The following is a 12,899-nucleotide window of genomic DNA, read 5'->3' as shown; positions in this document are numbered from 1 at the left end:
ATACCACCCTCACAAGGTGGTGTATTGTAGCTGACGTCATAGAGTCTTCAACATGTTATCTTTTTATGGATTGTGGGTTACATAAGATGTGAGTCTCATGGGCCTACACCAGCTACAATACACCACCTTGTGAGGGTGGTATGCTGTCCTGAAGTATATGACATGACATTCATTTAATTGTTAAAATATATTCTCATTTTCAATGACACGTATTTTAAATAAATATACTTTATTATAAAAATAAATCTGAAATAAATTCTGACTATAATGGAATATCTTGTAGCCAAACCAGCACCTCCATTGAGAAAAGCTAGATAAAGAATAAACAGACATCTAGTTGAGGGTTTTAGAAAGCTGCCAAGAAATCTAGGAATTGAGAATCAGATCCTAGAGAGAACACTTACAGAAATGCATTCAACTTTCCACACTTTTTCTCTTTGGACATTTGTCATTAAAGTAGGGCAAGAGACTGAGAAGACAGGCATTGGATAGCTTCTAAGAGATAAATGAGTGGGACTTTAGTCAATTTCATAAAGCTAGAGAGACAGAAATTGGAATGTGGGCTGCCAAGACAGCCAGAAATTAAAGGGTCAAGATCACAGAAAGAAGAGCGATGCAGAGAAATCAGCCTAACATCTTGCACTGGTTTTTTCTTTGAGATATTCGCTGACCAAGCTGTGCGAGACAATAGACTTAAGAAATGAAGCAGAAGACATTTGAAGAACAGCAATTTTCCCCAGTCACATGGTACTGGAGAGAAGAATTGCAGTGCAGTACTTGCTAAGTAGAAGGGGGCCTAGGAAAACAGCCAGGCTCTTAGGGCACCTAGAGGGGTATACTCTAATAATGGGTACAAATAGGAGGTAGATGGAGCCTGTGGTAGGCAGCATCATGTCCCGCTCCCAGATGTCTATGTGCTAATCTCCAGAACATGCAAAGGGGAATTAAGGTTGCCAATCACCTGACCTCAAGACAGGGAGATAATACTGAATTATCCTGGTGGGCCCAACATAATCATAAGAATCTTAAAAAATGGAAGTGGGAGGCAGAAGTAGACGGGGTAAATTTGACTGGGAGAATTGCCAGAGAAATGTAAAATTGCTAGCTTTGAAGATGGATTAAGGGGATCACAAGCCAAGAAATGTGGGTGGTCTCTGGAAGACGGAGAAAGTATTCTCTCCTAGAGCCTCCAAAAAGAATGCAGCCTGTCAACACCTTGATTATAATCCACTGAGACCTATGTGAGAATTTTAACCTGTAGAACAGATTTATTACAGATAATAAATCTGTGTTATAAATTACTAAGTATGTGGTAATTCCTTACTGCATCAGTAGAAAATTATTACAGAATTCTATGATAGCAGACAAGCTTTATGTTCGAATTGATATGATCTTCCCTCTCCCACCTGCCAAAGAGAGACTGGATCTTCTCTAGAGGAGGATAACATAACGCAGAATCTCTCCCAATTTTTTCTATGTAATTTCTAGCACTCAATCAGAAACTTACAAGCTTACCAACAAATGAGTTTAGGAGGAAAAAACAGACAATAGAAGAAGACTGACATCTCCAGGCCTAAATGCCTTTACGAGTAAATTATTCTAAACACTTAAGAGATAATACCAATCTTATACAAATGCTTCAAGAGGAAAAAAAGGAACTTTCGTAAACTTTTTTTATGGGGCCAGCATATCCATGATTTCAAAATTTACAAGGACGTTATATGGAAAATTATAAGCCAGTGTGTCTTACAAATATAAATACAAAAATCCTAAATCAACTATTAATATGTGGAATCTAGCAACATACAAAAAGAATAATATATCCTGAATGGACAAAAACAAGGTTGTTTTAACATCTATAAATCAACTAATGTAATTCATCATGTTAATAGAATGGAGGGGGAAAACTACATATTAGTCATCTCAATAGATATGAAAATTTGGAAATAAAAGTCAATATCCTTTTTTTTTTTTAAGAGACAAGAGTCTTGCCCTGCTACCTCAGCTGGAGTGCAGTGGTGCAATTATAGCTCACTATAACCTCAAACTCCTGGGCTCAAGGGATCCTCTCAGCTCAGGCTTTGAAGTAGTGGAGGCTACAGGTGTGCACCACCATCTCCAGCTAATTTTTTAACTTTTTGTAAAGACAGTGTCTCTCTGTCTTGCCCAGGCTGGTGTCAAAATCTGGCCTGAAATGATCCTCCCACCTTGGCCTCTAAAAGTGTTGGGATTACAAGCATGAGCCACTGTGCCCATCCTCATTTTTAAAAATTCTCTGCGTACAGACACACATAGGCTCAAAATAAAAGAATGGAGGAAGATCTACCAAGCAAATGGAAAGCAAAATAAAGCAGGGGTTGCAATCCTGGTCTCTGATAAAACAGACTTTAAACCAACAAAGATCAAAAGAGACAAAGAAGGCCATTACATAATGGTAAAGGGATCAATTCAACCAGAAGAGCTAACTATCCTAAATATATATGCACCCAATACAGGAGCACCCAGATTCATAAGCAAGTCCATAGAGACCTACAAGGAGACTTAGACTCCCACACAATAATAATGGGAGACTTTAACACCCCACTGTCAACATTAGACAGATCAGTGAGACAGAAGGTTAACAAGGATATCCAGGACTTGAACTCAGCTCTGCACTAAGCAGACCTAGTAGACATCTACAGAACTCTCCACCCCAAATCAACAGAATATACATTCTTCCCAGCACCGCATCGCACTTATTCCAGAATTGACCACATAGTTGGAAGTAAAGCACTCCTCAGCAAATGTAAAAGAACACGAATCACAACAAACTCTCTCAGACCACAGTGCAATCAAATTAGAACTCAGAATTAAGAAACTACCTCAAAACCGCACAACTGCATGGGAACTGAACAACCTGCTCCTGAATGACTTTGGGTACATAATGAAATGAAGGCAGAAATAAAGATGTTCTTTGAAACCAATGAGAACAAGGACACAATGTACCAGAATCTCTGGGACACATATAAAGCAATGTGTAGAGGGAAATTTATAGCACTAAATGCCCACAAGAGAAAGCAGGAAAGACCTAAAATTGACACCCTAACATCCCAATTAAAAGAACTAGAGAAGCAAGAGCAAACAAATTCAAAAGTTAGCAGAAGGCAAGAAATAACTAAGATCAGAGTAGAACTGAAGGAAATAGAGACACAAAAAACCCTTCAAAAAATCAATGAATCCAGGAGCAGGTTTTTTGAAAAGATCCACAAAATTCATAGATCACTAGCAAGATTAATAAAGAAGAAAAGAGAGAAGAATCAAATAGATGCAATAAGAAATGATAAAGGGAATATCACCACCGATCCCACAGAAATACAAACTACCATCAGAGAATACTATAAACACCTCTACGCAAATAAACTAAAAAATCTAGAAGAAATGGATAAATTCCTCGACACGTACACTCTCCCTAGACTAAACCAGGAAGAAGTTGAATCTCTGAATAGACCAATAACAGGCTCTGAAGTTGAGGCAATAATTAATAGCCTACCAACCAAAAAAAAGTCCAGGACCAGATGGATTCACAACCGAATTCTACCAGAGGTACAAAGAGGAGCTGGTACCATTCCTTCTGAAAGTATTCCAATCAACAGAAAAAGAGGGAATCCTCCCTAACTCATTTTATGAGGCCAGCATCATCCTGATACCAAAGCCTGGCAGAGACACAACAAAAAAAGAGAATTTTAGACCAATATCCCAAATGAACATCAATCCAAAAATCCTCAATAAAATACTGGCAAACCGAATCCAGCAGCACATCAAAAAGCTTATCCACCATGATCAAGTTGGTTTCATCCCTGGGATGCAAGGGTGGTTCAACATACAGAAATCAATAAACGTAATCCATCACATAAACAGAACCAATGACAAAAACTGCATGATTATCTCAATAGATGCAGAAAAGGCCTTTGACAAAATGCAACAGCCCTTCATGCCAAAAACTCTCAATCAACTAGGTATTGATGGAATGTATCTCAAAATAATAACGGCTATTTATGACAAACCCACAGCCAATATCATACTGAATGGGCAAAAACTGGAAGCATTCCCTTTGAAAACTGGCACAAGACAGGGATGCCTTCTCTCACCACTTCTATTTAACATAGTGTTGGAAGTTCTGGCCAGGGCAATCAGGCAAGAGAAAGAGATAAAGGTATTCAATTAGGAAAAGAGGAAGTCAAGTTATCCCTGTTTGCAGATGACATGATTGTATGTTTAGAAAACCCCATCGTCTGAGCCCAAAATCTCTTTAAGCTGATATGCAACTTCAGCAAAGTCTCAGCATACAAAATCAACATGCAAAAATCACAAGCATTCCTATATACCAATAACAGACAAACAGAGAGCCAAATCATGAGTAAACTCCATTCTCAATTGCTACAAAGAGAATGAAATACCTAGGAGTCCAACTTACAAGGGATGTGAAGGACCTCTTCAAGGAGAACTACAAACCACTGCTCAACAAAATAAAAGAGGACACAAACAAATGGAAGAACATTCCATGCTTATGGATAGGAAGAATCAATATCATGAAAATGGCCATACTGCCCAAGGTAATTTATAGATTCAATACCATCCGCATTAAGCCACCAATGACTTCACAGAATTGGAAAAAAACTACTTTAAAGTTCATATGGAACCAAAAAAGAGCCCGCATTACCAAGACAATCTTAAGCCAAAAGAACAAAGCTGGAGGCATCACGCTACCTGACTTCAAACTATACTACAAGGCTACAGTAACCAAAACAGCATGGTACTGGTACCAAAACAGATATATAGACCTATGGAACAGAATAGAGGCCTCAGAAATAACACCACACATGTACAACCATCCAATCTTTGACAAACCTGACAAAAACAAGAAATGAGGAAGGGATTCCCTATTTAATAAATGGTGCTGGGAAAAGTGGCTAGCCATATGTAGAAAGCTGAAACTGGATCCCTTCCTTACACTGTATACAAAAATTAATTCAAGATGGATTAAAGACTTAAATGTTAGACCTAAAACCATAGAAACCCTAGGCTATACCATTCAGGTCATAGGCATGGGCAAGGGCTTCATGTCTAAAACACCAAAAGCAATGGCAACAAAAGTCAAAATTGACAAGTGGGATCTAATTAAAGTAAAGAGCTTCTGCACAGCAAAAGAAACTACCATCAGAGTGAACATGCAACCTACACAATGGGAGAAAATTTTTGCAATCTACCCATCTAACAAAGGGCTAATATCCAGAATCTACAAAGAACTTAAACAAATTTACAAGAAAAAAACAACCCCATCAAAAAGTAGGCAAAGCATATGAACAGACACTTCTCAAAGAAGACATTTACGCAGCCAACAGACACATGAAGAAATCTCATCATCACTGGCCATCAGAGAAATGCAAATCAAAACCACAGTGCAATACCATCTCACACCAGTTAGGATGGCGATTATTAAAAAGTCAGGACACAACAGATGCTGGTGAAATAGGAATAGATGTGGAGAAATAGGAATGCTTTTACACTGTTGGTGGAAGTGTAAACTAGTTCAACCATTGTGGCGATTCCTCAAGGATCTAGAACTAGAAATACCATTTGACCCAGCCTTCCCATTACTGGGTCTATACCCAAAGGATTATAAATCATTCTACTGTAAGGACGCATGCACACATGTTTATTGAGGCACTATTCACAATAGCAAAAACTTGGATCCAACCCAGATGTCCATCAATGATAGACTGGATTAAGAAAATGTGGCACATATATACCATGGAATACTATGCAGCCATAAAAAGATGAGTTCGTGTCCTTTGCAGGGACATGGATGAAGCTGGAAACCATCATTCTCAGCAAACTATCACAAGGACAGAAAACCAAACACCACATGTTCTCACTCATAGGTGGGAATTGAACAATGAGAACACTTGGACACAGGGAGGGGAACATCACACACTGGGGACTGTCATGGGGTGGGGAGTAGGGGGAGGGATAGCAGGAGAAATACCTAATGTAAATGATGAGTTAATGGGTGCAGCAAACCAACATGGCACATGTATACCTATGTAACAAACCTGCACGTTGTGCACATGTACCCTAGAACTTAAAAGTATAATTAAAAAATATATAAAAATAAAAATAAAATTCTCTGCATACTAGGAATAGAAGAGAAATTCCTTAATTTGATACAAAGTATCTATTTTTTAAAAAAACTAAAGTAACCATTATATTTGGTGGTAAAATGTTGAAAGCTTTCCCTTTGCATTATCCCCATTATTTCCTCTGTTCAACATTGTACTGAATGTCTTAGTCAGTGCAATAAAGCAAACAAAGGAAATAAAAGGGATAGGAACTGGACAGGAAGCATTTAAACTGTCATTCACAGAAGACGTGATTATGAACGTAGAAAATTCAAAAGAATCTATAGCCAAATTATTAGAATTAATATAAGTAAATATAGCAAATTTGCTGGATACAAGGTAAATTATATTTCTGAATTCCAAACACAAGCAATTATAAAATGAAATTTCAAAACCAATATTGTTTACCATAGCATCAAAAATCATCATATACCTAGTAATATATTTAATGAAAAATATACAAGACTATTCCGAATACACAGAGAACTTTAGAACATTATTGAGAGAAATTAAGACCTAAATAAATGTGGGGTATTCCATGTTCAAGAATTAAAAGGGTCAGTCTGGTAAAAATATCAGTTCTACCCAAACTGATCTATAGAATCAATGCATTTTCTATCAGACTCTTAGAAGATTTCTTTTTTGAAAATTGACTAGCAAATTCTAATGTTCATATGGAAATGCAAAGCAGCAGGGCACTCTTGAAACAAAAGAGTGAAGTTGGAAGACTTCACTATCAGATATCAAGACTTGCTATAAAGTTATACTAGTTAAGGCAATGTGATATTGGTAAGTAAAAAAGAAAAACACCACACAGTGGAACAGGATAATCAAAAAATGTACCCATTCATGACATTAATTTGATTTATGATAATACAGGTAACCTTGAATAGTGTGGAGGTTAGGGAAGCTGATCTCCATCACAGTTGAAAATCTATGTATAATTTTTGATTACCCCAAAAGCTTAACTACTAATAGCCTAGTGTTAATTGGTAGCCTTCCAGATTACATAGTCAATTAACACAACTTTGTATGTTATATGTAATATATACTGTATTCTTTTATTATTATTATCATTTTTTTTTTGAGACGGAGTCTCGCTCTGTCACCCGTGCTGGAGTGCAGTGGCCAGTGGCACGATCTCGGCTCACTGCAACCTCTGCCTCCTGAGTTGAAGTGATTCTCCTGCCTCAGCCTCCTGAGTATCTGGGACTACAGGCGCGTGCCACCATGCCTGGCTCATTTTTGTATTTTTAGTAGAGACAGGGTTTTGCCATGTTGGCCAGGCTGGTCTCGAACTCCTGACCTCAGTTGATCCACCCACCTCGGCCTCTCAAAGTGCTGGGATTACAGGCGTGAGCCACCATGCTCAGCCTATATACTGCATTGTTACAATAAAGTAAGCTAGAGAAAAGAAGATGTTATTAAGAAAATCATGAGGAAGAGAAATATATTTACTAGTAAGTCAGTGGAAGTGGATCATCATAAAGGTCTTTATCCTCGTGATCTTCACATTGAGTAGGCTGAGGAGAAGGAGCAGGAAGAGGAGGGGTTGACCTTGCTGTCTCTAGGGTAGCAAAAGGTGTAAGATTTGGAAGGAAAGGCAGGCACACTTGGTATAACTATGGAAATACATCGTAATTTTTGTGTGTTCTGCTTTATTTCTCTAAAAATGTTTCTATTACAGTACTGAACCTTCTTCCACTATTTGCTTTAGTTTCAGAGCCCATATCATCGAAGGGTCCATGTCATAAGAGTCCTTTGTGGCTTTTTTTTTTTTTTTTTTTTTTTTCAGAATAGGGCATTTTTGTCTGCATTTAAAACTTTTTCAGGCAGATATTGTTTGTCCTCGATGATTTTCTTAATGGTGTCTGGAAACTCATCTGCTGCCTTTTGGTGGGCAGAAGCTTCTTATCCTATTATCTTGACTTTTTTAAAGCCAAAACTCTTTCCAAAATTATCAAACCATCTTTTTTCTGGCATTAAATTCTCCAGCTTTAGATCCTTCACCTTCCTTTGGCTTCACATTGTCATATAATGACTATACTGACTTTGCTTTTTAAAAGTCATATTAGAGTCTACATATAGATAACGCCTTTCTTTTAACAATCCTGCACCCACATAAAAGCTGGATTTTCACTAAGAGGTCAAAGGTATTCACAAACATACAAGGTTTTCACACCTGCTGGCATAGCTGCAGTGACAGCATCATAAATTTTCTTTTTTCACAGTGGTTCTTATGCTGGACTCATTTACCTTGAAATGGTGGGCAACCACAGCTGCACACTTCAGTCTATGGTACATGTCAAGCAATTCAGCCTCTTCTTATAATGTCATGACTTTTCTCTGCTTCTTGGCACCACTTGCAGCATCACTAGTGACACTTTGTATGGGTTCCAAGGCGTATGATACGTGAGTTTTATCTTGACAAAGCCATTATTTAAATATACATATACATATATATATATAGGAATGACTCCCAGATTCTCTAGCTTGGCAATTGGGTGGATTATATTGTTACTTAGTAAGATAGGGAAGGGTTGGAATGATGAGTTCAATTTTCGATTTGTTGAGTTTGAGGGATTTACAGGAAATCCAAATGAAGATAATCCAGGAATCGATCTATACATACCCAGAATTCAGGAGTGAGGTCTACACTGAATATACAGATTTGTGCCTCACTACATATTGAGTGTCCCTAATCCAGAAGTTCAAAATTTGAAATTTTTTGAGTTCTAGATTTGGAATGCTCAACCAGTAAGTATAATGCAAACCTTCCAAAACCAAAAAAAAAAAAAAATCTGAAATCTGAAACATTTCTGGTCCCAGCTACTTTGGATAAGGGATACTTAACCCATAACATACAGATGGCATTTGAAAGTAGTGCGTAGAACAAGACCTTGAAGACAAAGATAAATAGTTCAGAAAAAGGAAACCAAAGTCTGCTAAAGGTGATGAAAAGATGTAGCCAAGGAGAGAAAGAGGAAAATCAGGAATATATGATACAATGGAAGCCTGTAAAAGATTGCTTTAAAGAGAATGGGAGTAATCAATTATGTTGAATGCTACTGACAGATTAAATCAGATGAGGAGGATATTGGTAATATTGGAAGAGTAGTGTGATTTAGAGTAGTGCAATAAAAATAAGATTGCAATTAGTTGAGAAATACATGGGAGATAAGGAATTAGAGATAGCCAAAGTTTCGTTTGGATTTGAAGAGGAGGAAAGATTAGGGAGAATGTAGGGTGAAAATGCTCTTTGCTTTTTTTGTCTTAGGGAAGGGGTGTTAAGATGAAAAAGACTTGCACTTTTGGGAATGAGCCAGTGGGGACAGAGGTTATAGATACCCAGAAGATAATCTATAGGGTGAGATTTCTGACCGTGCTGAAGGGAATCTGGACATAAGTAGGGGGATTAACATTAAAAATGGGGAGGAATCTCAAGACCAGCCTGGCCAATATGGTGAAACCCCATCTTTACTAAAAATACAAAAATTAGCCGGGCATGGTGGCGGGCACCTGTAGTCCCAGCTACTCGGGAGGCTGAGACAGGAGAATCGCTTGAACCTGGGAGGCGGAGGTTGCAATGAGCCAAGATAGTGCCACTGCACTCCAGCCTGGGCAACAGAGCGAGACTCCATCTCAAAAAAAAAAGGGGGAGGGGAGGAATCATGTTTCTATGATAACAGGAGTGAAGAAAAAAAAAGGATAAGTGGAAGCAAATGTGTTTGTAGGTTTGTTGGTAAGACATTAAGGAAATTCTGATTGAGTGCCTCCTATTTTCTCCTTGAAATAAAAGATCAAATTACCTGTTGTGACTGAGTGGGTATATTTGTGGAGAAGATTTGAAATAGCTGAGGAATACTGCAGAGAAGAATACTAGTGAAATATAGTGGGACTGGCAGTCATTACTGAAATCCAGAGGAAATGAATAATCTTTTATGGTGACGTCACACTGCCCTAATTATAAGATTTTTTACCTGGGGAGAGCAAGGGATTGGCCAAGTCTGGGCTCATGGGCAAGTCTGGCTCGTGACCTTTTTTTGTAAATAAAGTAGGTTTTGGACACAAATACTGAAACTGCCTTTGCAAAACTTGTATCAGTGAGAAAACTGTGGCAGTAGGGGAGATCTGATCTAGCCCACCACCCCCTCTTGCCTTTAGCCTTCAAGCTGTCTTAATTATTCCTGGGCTTTGGCCAAGCTAACTTTGAAAGACATTTAGTTAATACTCTATTTTTTTATTTTATGTATTTATTTATTCATTTGTTTATTTATTTATTTTTGAGACAGAGTTTTGCTCTGTTGCCCAGGCTGTAGTGTAGTGGCGTAATCTTAGCTCACTGCAACCTCTCCCTCCCGGGTTCAAGCGATTCTCCATCTCAGCCTCTCATATAGCTGGGATTACAGGCGCCCGCCACCAGGCCCAGCTAATTTTTGTATTTTAAGTAGAGATGGAGTTTCACCATGTTGACCAGGCTTGTCTCAAACTCCTGACCTCAAGTGGTTCCCCTGCCTCGACCTCCCAAAGTACTGGGATTACAGGAGTGAGCCACTGTCCCCAGCCATTTATAGTTTAAATGATAATAGCCCTTCTCCAAAACTCAACCACCTTTGTAAAGCTAATGAGAGACCACCAGACTAGGAGGAGGAGACAAGCCTGAATTCTGCTAAAACATAGGCCCAGCAGTGGCTCACACCTGTAATCCCAACACTTTGGGAGGCCAAGGAGGGTGGATTGCTTGAGCTCAGGAGTTCGAGACCAGCCTGGGCAACATGGCAAAACCCCATCTCTACCAAAAATACAAAAATTAGCCAGTCTCATAACCCGGTCTCAAAAATAAATAAGAGACATAAATGATTGCCAGCCATTATTCCAGAGGTCATAAGATCTATAACTTCCCCAATTACTCCTGCATATAACATCACAACTGTAGAACCCGAGATTGGCCTTTTGAGATATCTTTTCAGGATTTTTTCATGTCTGACACCAGTGGCTCCACCTGGACCTGCCAGCTGCCCCTGTGGCCCCACCCAGAAGTGGCTCAGTGCACAAAAGGACCATTCCTGACACCCTTATGATTGCACCCCCAACCAGTCAATAGCAAGCATCCATTCATTGCCTAACCACTCCCACCCCTTCCCCCAAACTACCTTTGAAAAACCCCAAACCTACAAGACTTCAAGGAGATTGATTAGAGTAATATTAATAAATCCCATCTCCCACTTGGCATGGCCAGCCTTGCATCAGTTAAACTCTTTACTGCAATGCCATGGTCTTTGTGAATTGATTTTGTTTGTGCAGCAGGCAGGAAGAACCTGGTGAGCAGTTACAATATGTTCATTTATTGTCTATGACTGCTTTAACATTGCAGTGACAGAGATGAGTAGTTGGTCCTGAAAACCTAAAATATTTACCATCTGACTTTTACAGAAAGTTTGCCAACACCTGGTGTAGATCAATTTGGATATAAGTACAGAGAAGGCAGACATTTGGGGTCACCCAGGGTGAAGTCTTGACAAGTGGAAGGATATTAGCAAAGGAATTGCAGATATTGGCAGTTGACCTTGGTATTGGTATTGGACCTTGAAATCCAAGATGGAGAGGAAGAGAAGTAGATGAAAGGAACTGATAGGGGTTCCAGAGTTTATTCAGATTTCTTGAGAGTATTTGGAGGGGGAAAAGCTGAAAATGATAGAAGATTGTGGTCATAGATAACTGAAATGTATGATTTCAAAGAAGGGGCAATTCTAGGTAGCGACAGTGTCCTGGGTGTGGTAGCTCAGGTTATATGGAACCGAGAGGCAGTGCTGGCTACATCATCCATGTAGATGCTGAGCCCCCCCCCCACCAGGGTGGGTGGAGAGGAATGAGCCACAGGCTTGTATTTTCTTGATTTCTGGGATTTATTGGGAACATAAATTTTTTTCTCATAGAAGGGAAAGAATGTTGTAAATGACAGGATTTCAAATTATCAAGGTTTTTTGGGGTATTACATTCCTATGTTTTAGTTGAATTGCTAACAGTCAATTTAAAAATAGCTAAAAATTTAGGGAAAAGTAAATAGAAAATTTATTGCTTTGTTTTTATACTTAAACCTTATACTTTTTAAATGTCTTTTGATTACCAGACTGCAGATGTATTTAATTTTGAGGAAACAGTTTATAGTCATCATATGTCTCCAGTCTCCACCAAGCACTGTTTGGTAGCAGGTTTGTAAGTGTATTCTTTTGTCTTTTGACATACTGAAAACTTTCTCCCTTTTTATATCTAGTTAGTTTTGAGGTAGACATTTTAACCCAGAGGAATATCACAATTATATAAATATATATATATATATATATACTATTTATATTCAACAGATATTGTGCAAGGCAAGCAGTATGCTGTGGCCAGGATTCAGGGAATAAGAGCATATTTCTGTCTGAAGAGTTCCTTTTAAACCACCAAAGTTTCAGAGGTTTTACATGAATAAAATTTGGCAACTTCCCCAATTTGACACAATGAAACAAGGAAATTATTTCTTTCTCTAAGATTGTGATTCAAATTAAGCATCAATTTATATAAAAGCACCTGCAACAAACATCTTCATATATAAGGAAGAAAAAATGATTTTCTGGTATCAGGTATCTGGGCCCTGTGATTCATTATTTCTGTGGCACCATGTGAGTCTCTACCTCTTTTATCTGTAAAGAAGCGCTAGGAACTAAGTTGTCTTGAGGTCCTTTCAGTCTGTGTCCA

General features: G+C 38.5%; 1 protein-coding gene across 5 annotated transcripts in view; it reads left to right on the top strand.

The window, feature by feature from the left end:
- Positions 1-12,899, top strand: part of ERCC8 (ERCC excision repair 8, CSA ubiquitin ligase complex subunit) — a 71,109-nt gene that overhangs the window by 26,992 nt on the left and 31,218 nt on the right. For 4 of the 5 annotated variants that reach the window (XM_030797743.1, XM_030797741.1, XM_030797744.1 and 1 more), the window contains one exon: positions 12,289-12,370. The exons of the other annotated variant lie outside the window; for it this stretch is intronic. In XM_030797743.1, the coding sequence (XP_030653603.1) occupies positions 12,289-12,370 (82 nt within the window). The remainder of the gene's footprint in view (positions 1-12,288; positions 12,371-12,899) is intronic. 5 annotated transcript variants of the gene reach the window in all.

This window comes from Nomascus leucogenys, chromosome 18, assembly GCF_006542625.1.
Source record: "Nomascus leucogenys isolate Asia chromosome 18, Asia_NLE_v1, whole genome shotgun sequence".
Lineage (NCBI taxonomy): Eukaryota > Metazoa > Chordata > Mammalia > Primates > Hylobatidae > Nomascus > Nomascus leucogenys.
The sequence above is the reverse complement of the archived record's forward strand: the minus strand, read 5'-3'. Positions and strand labels throughout refer to the sequence as shown.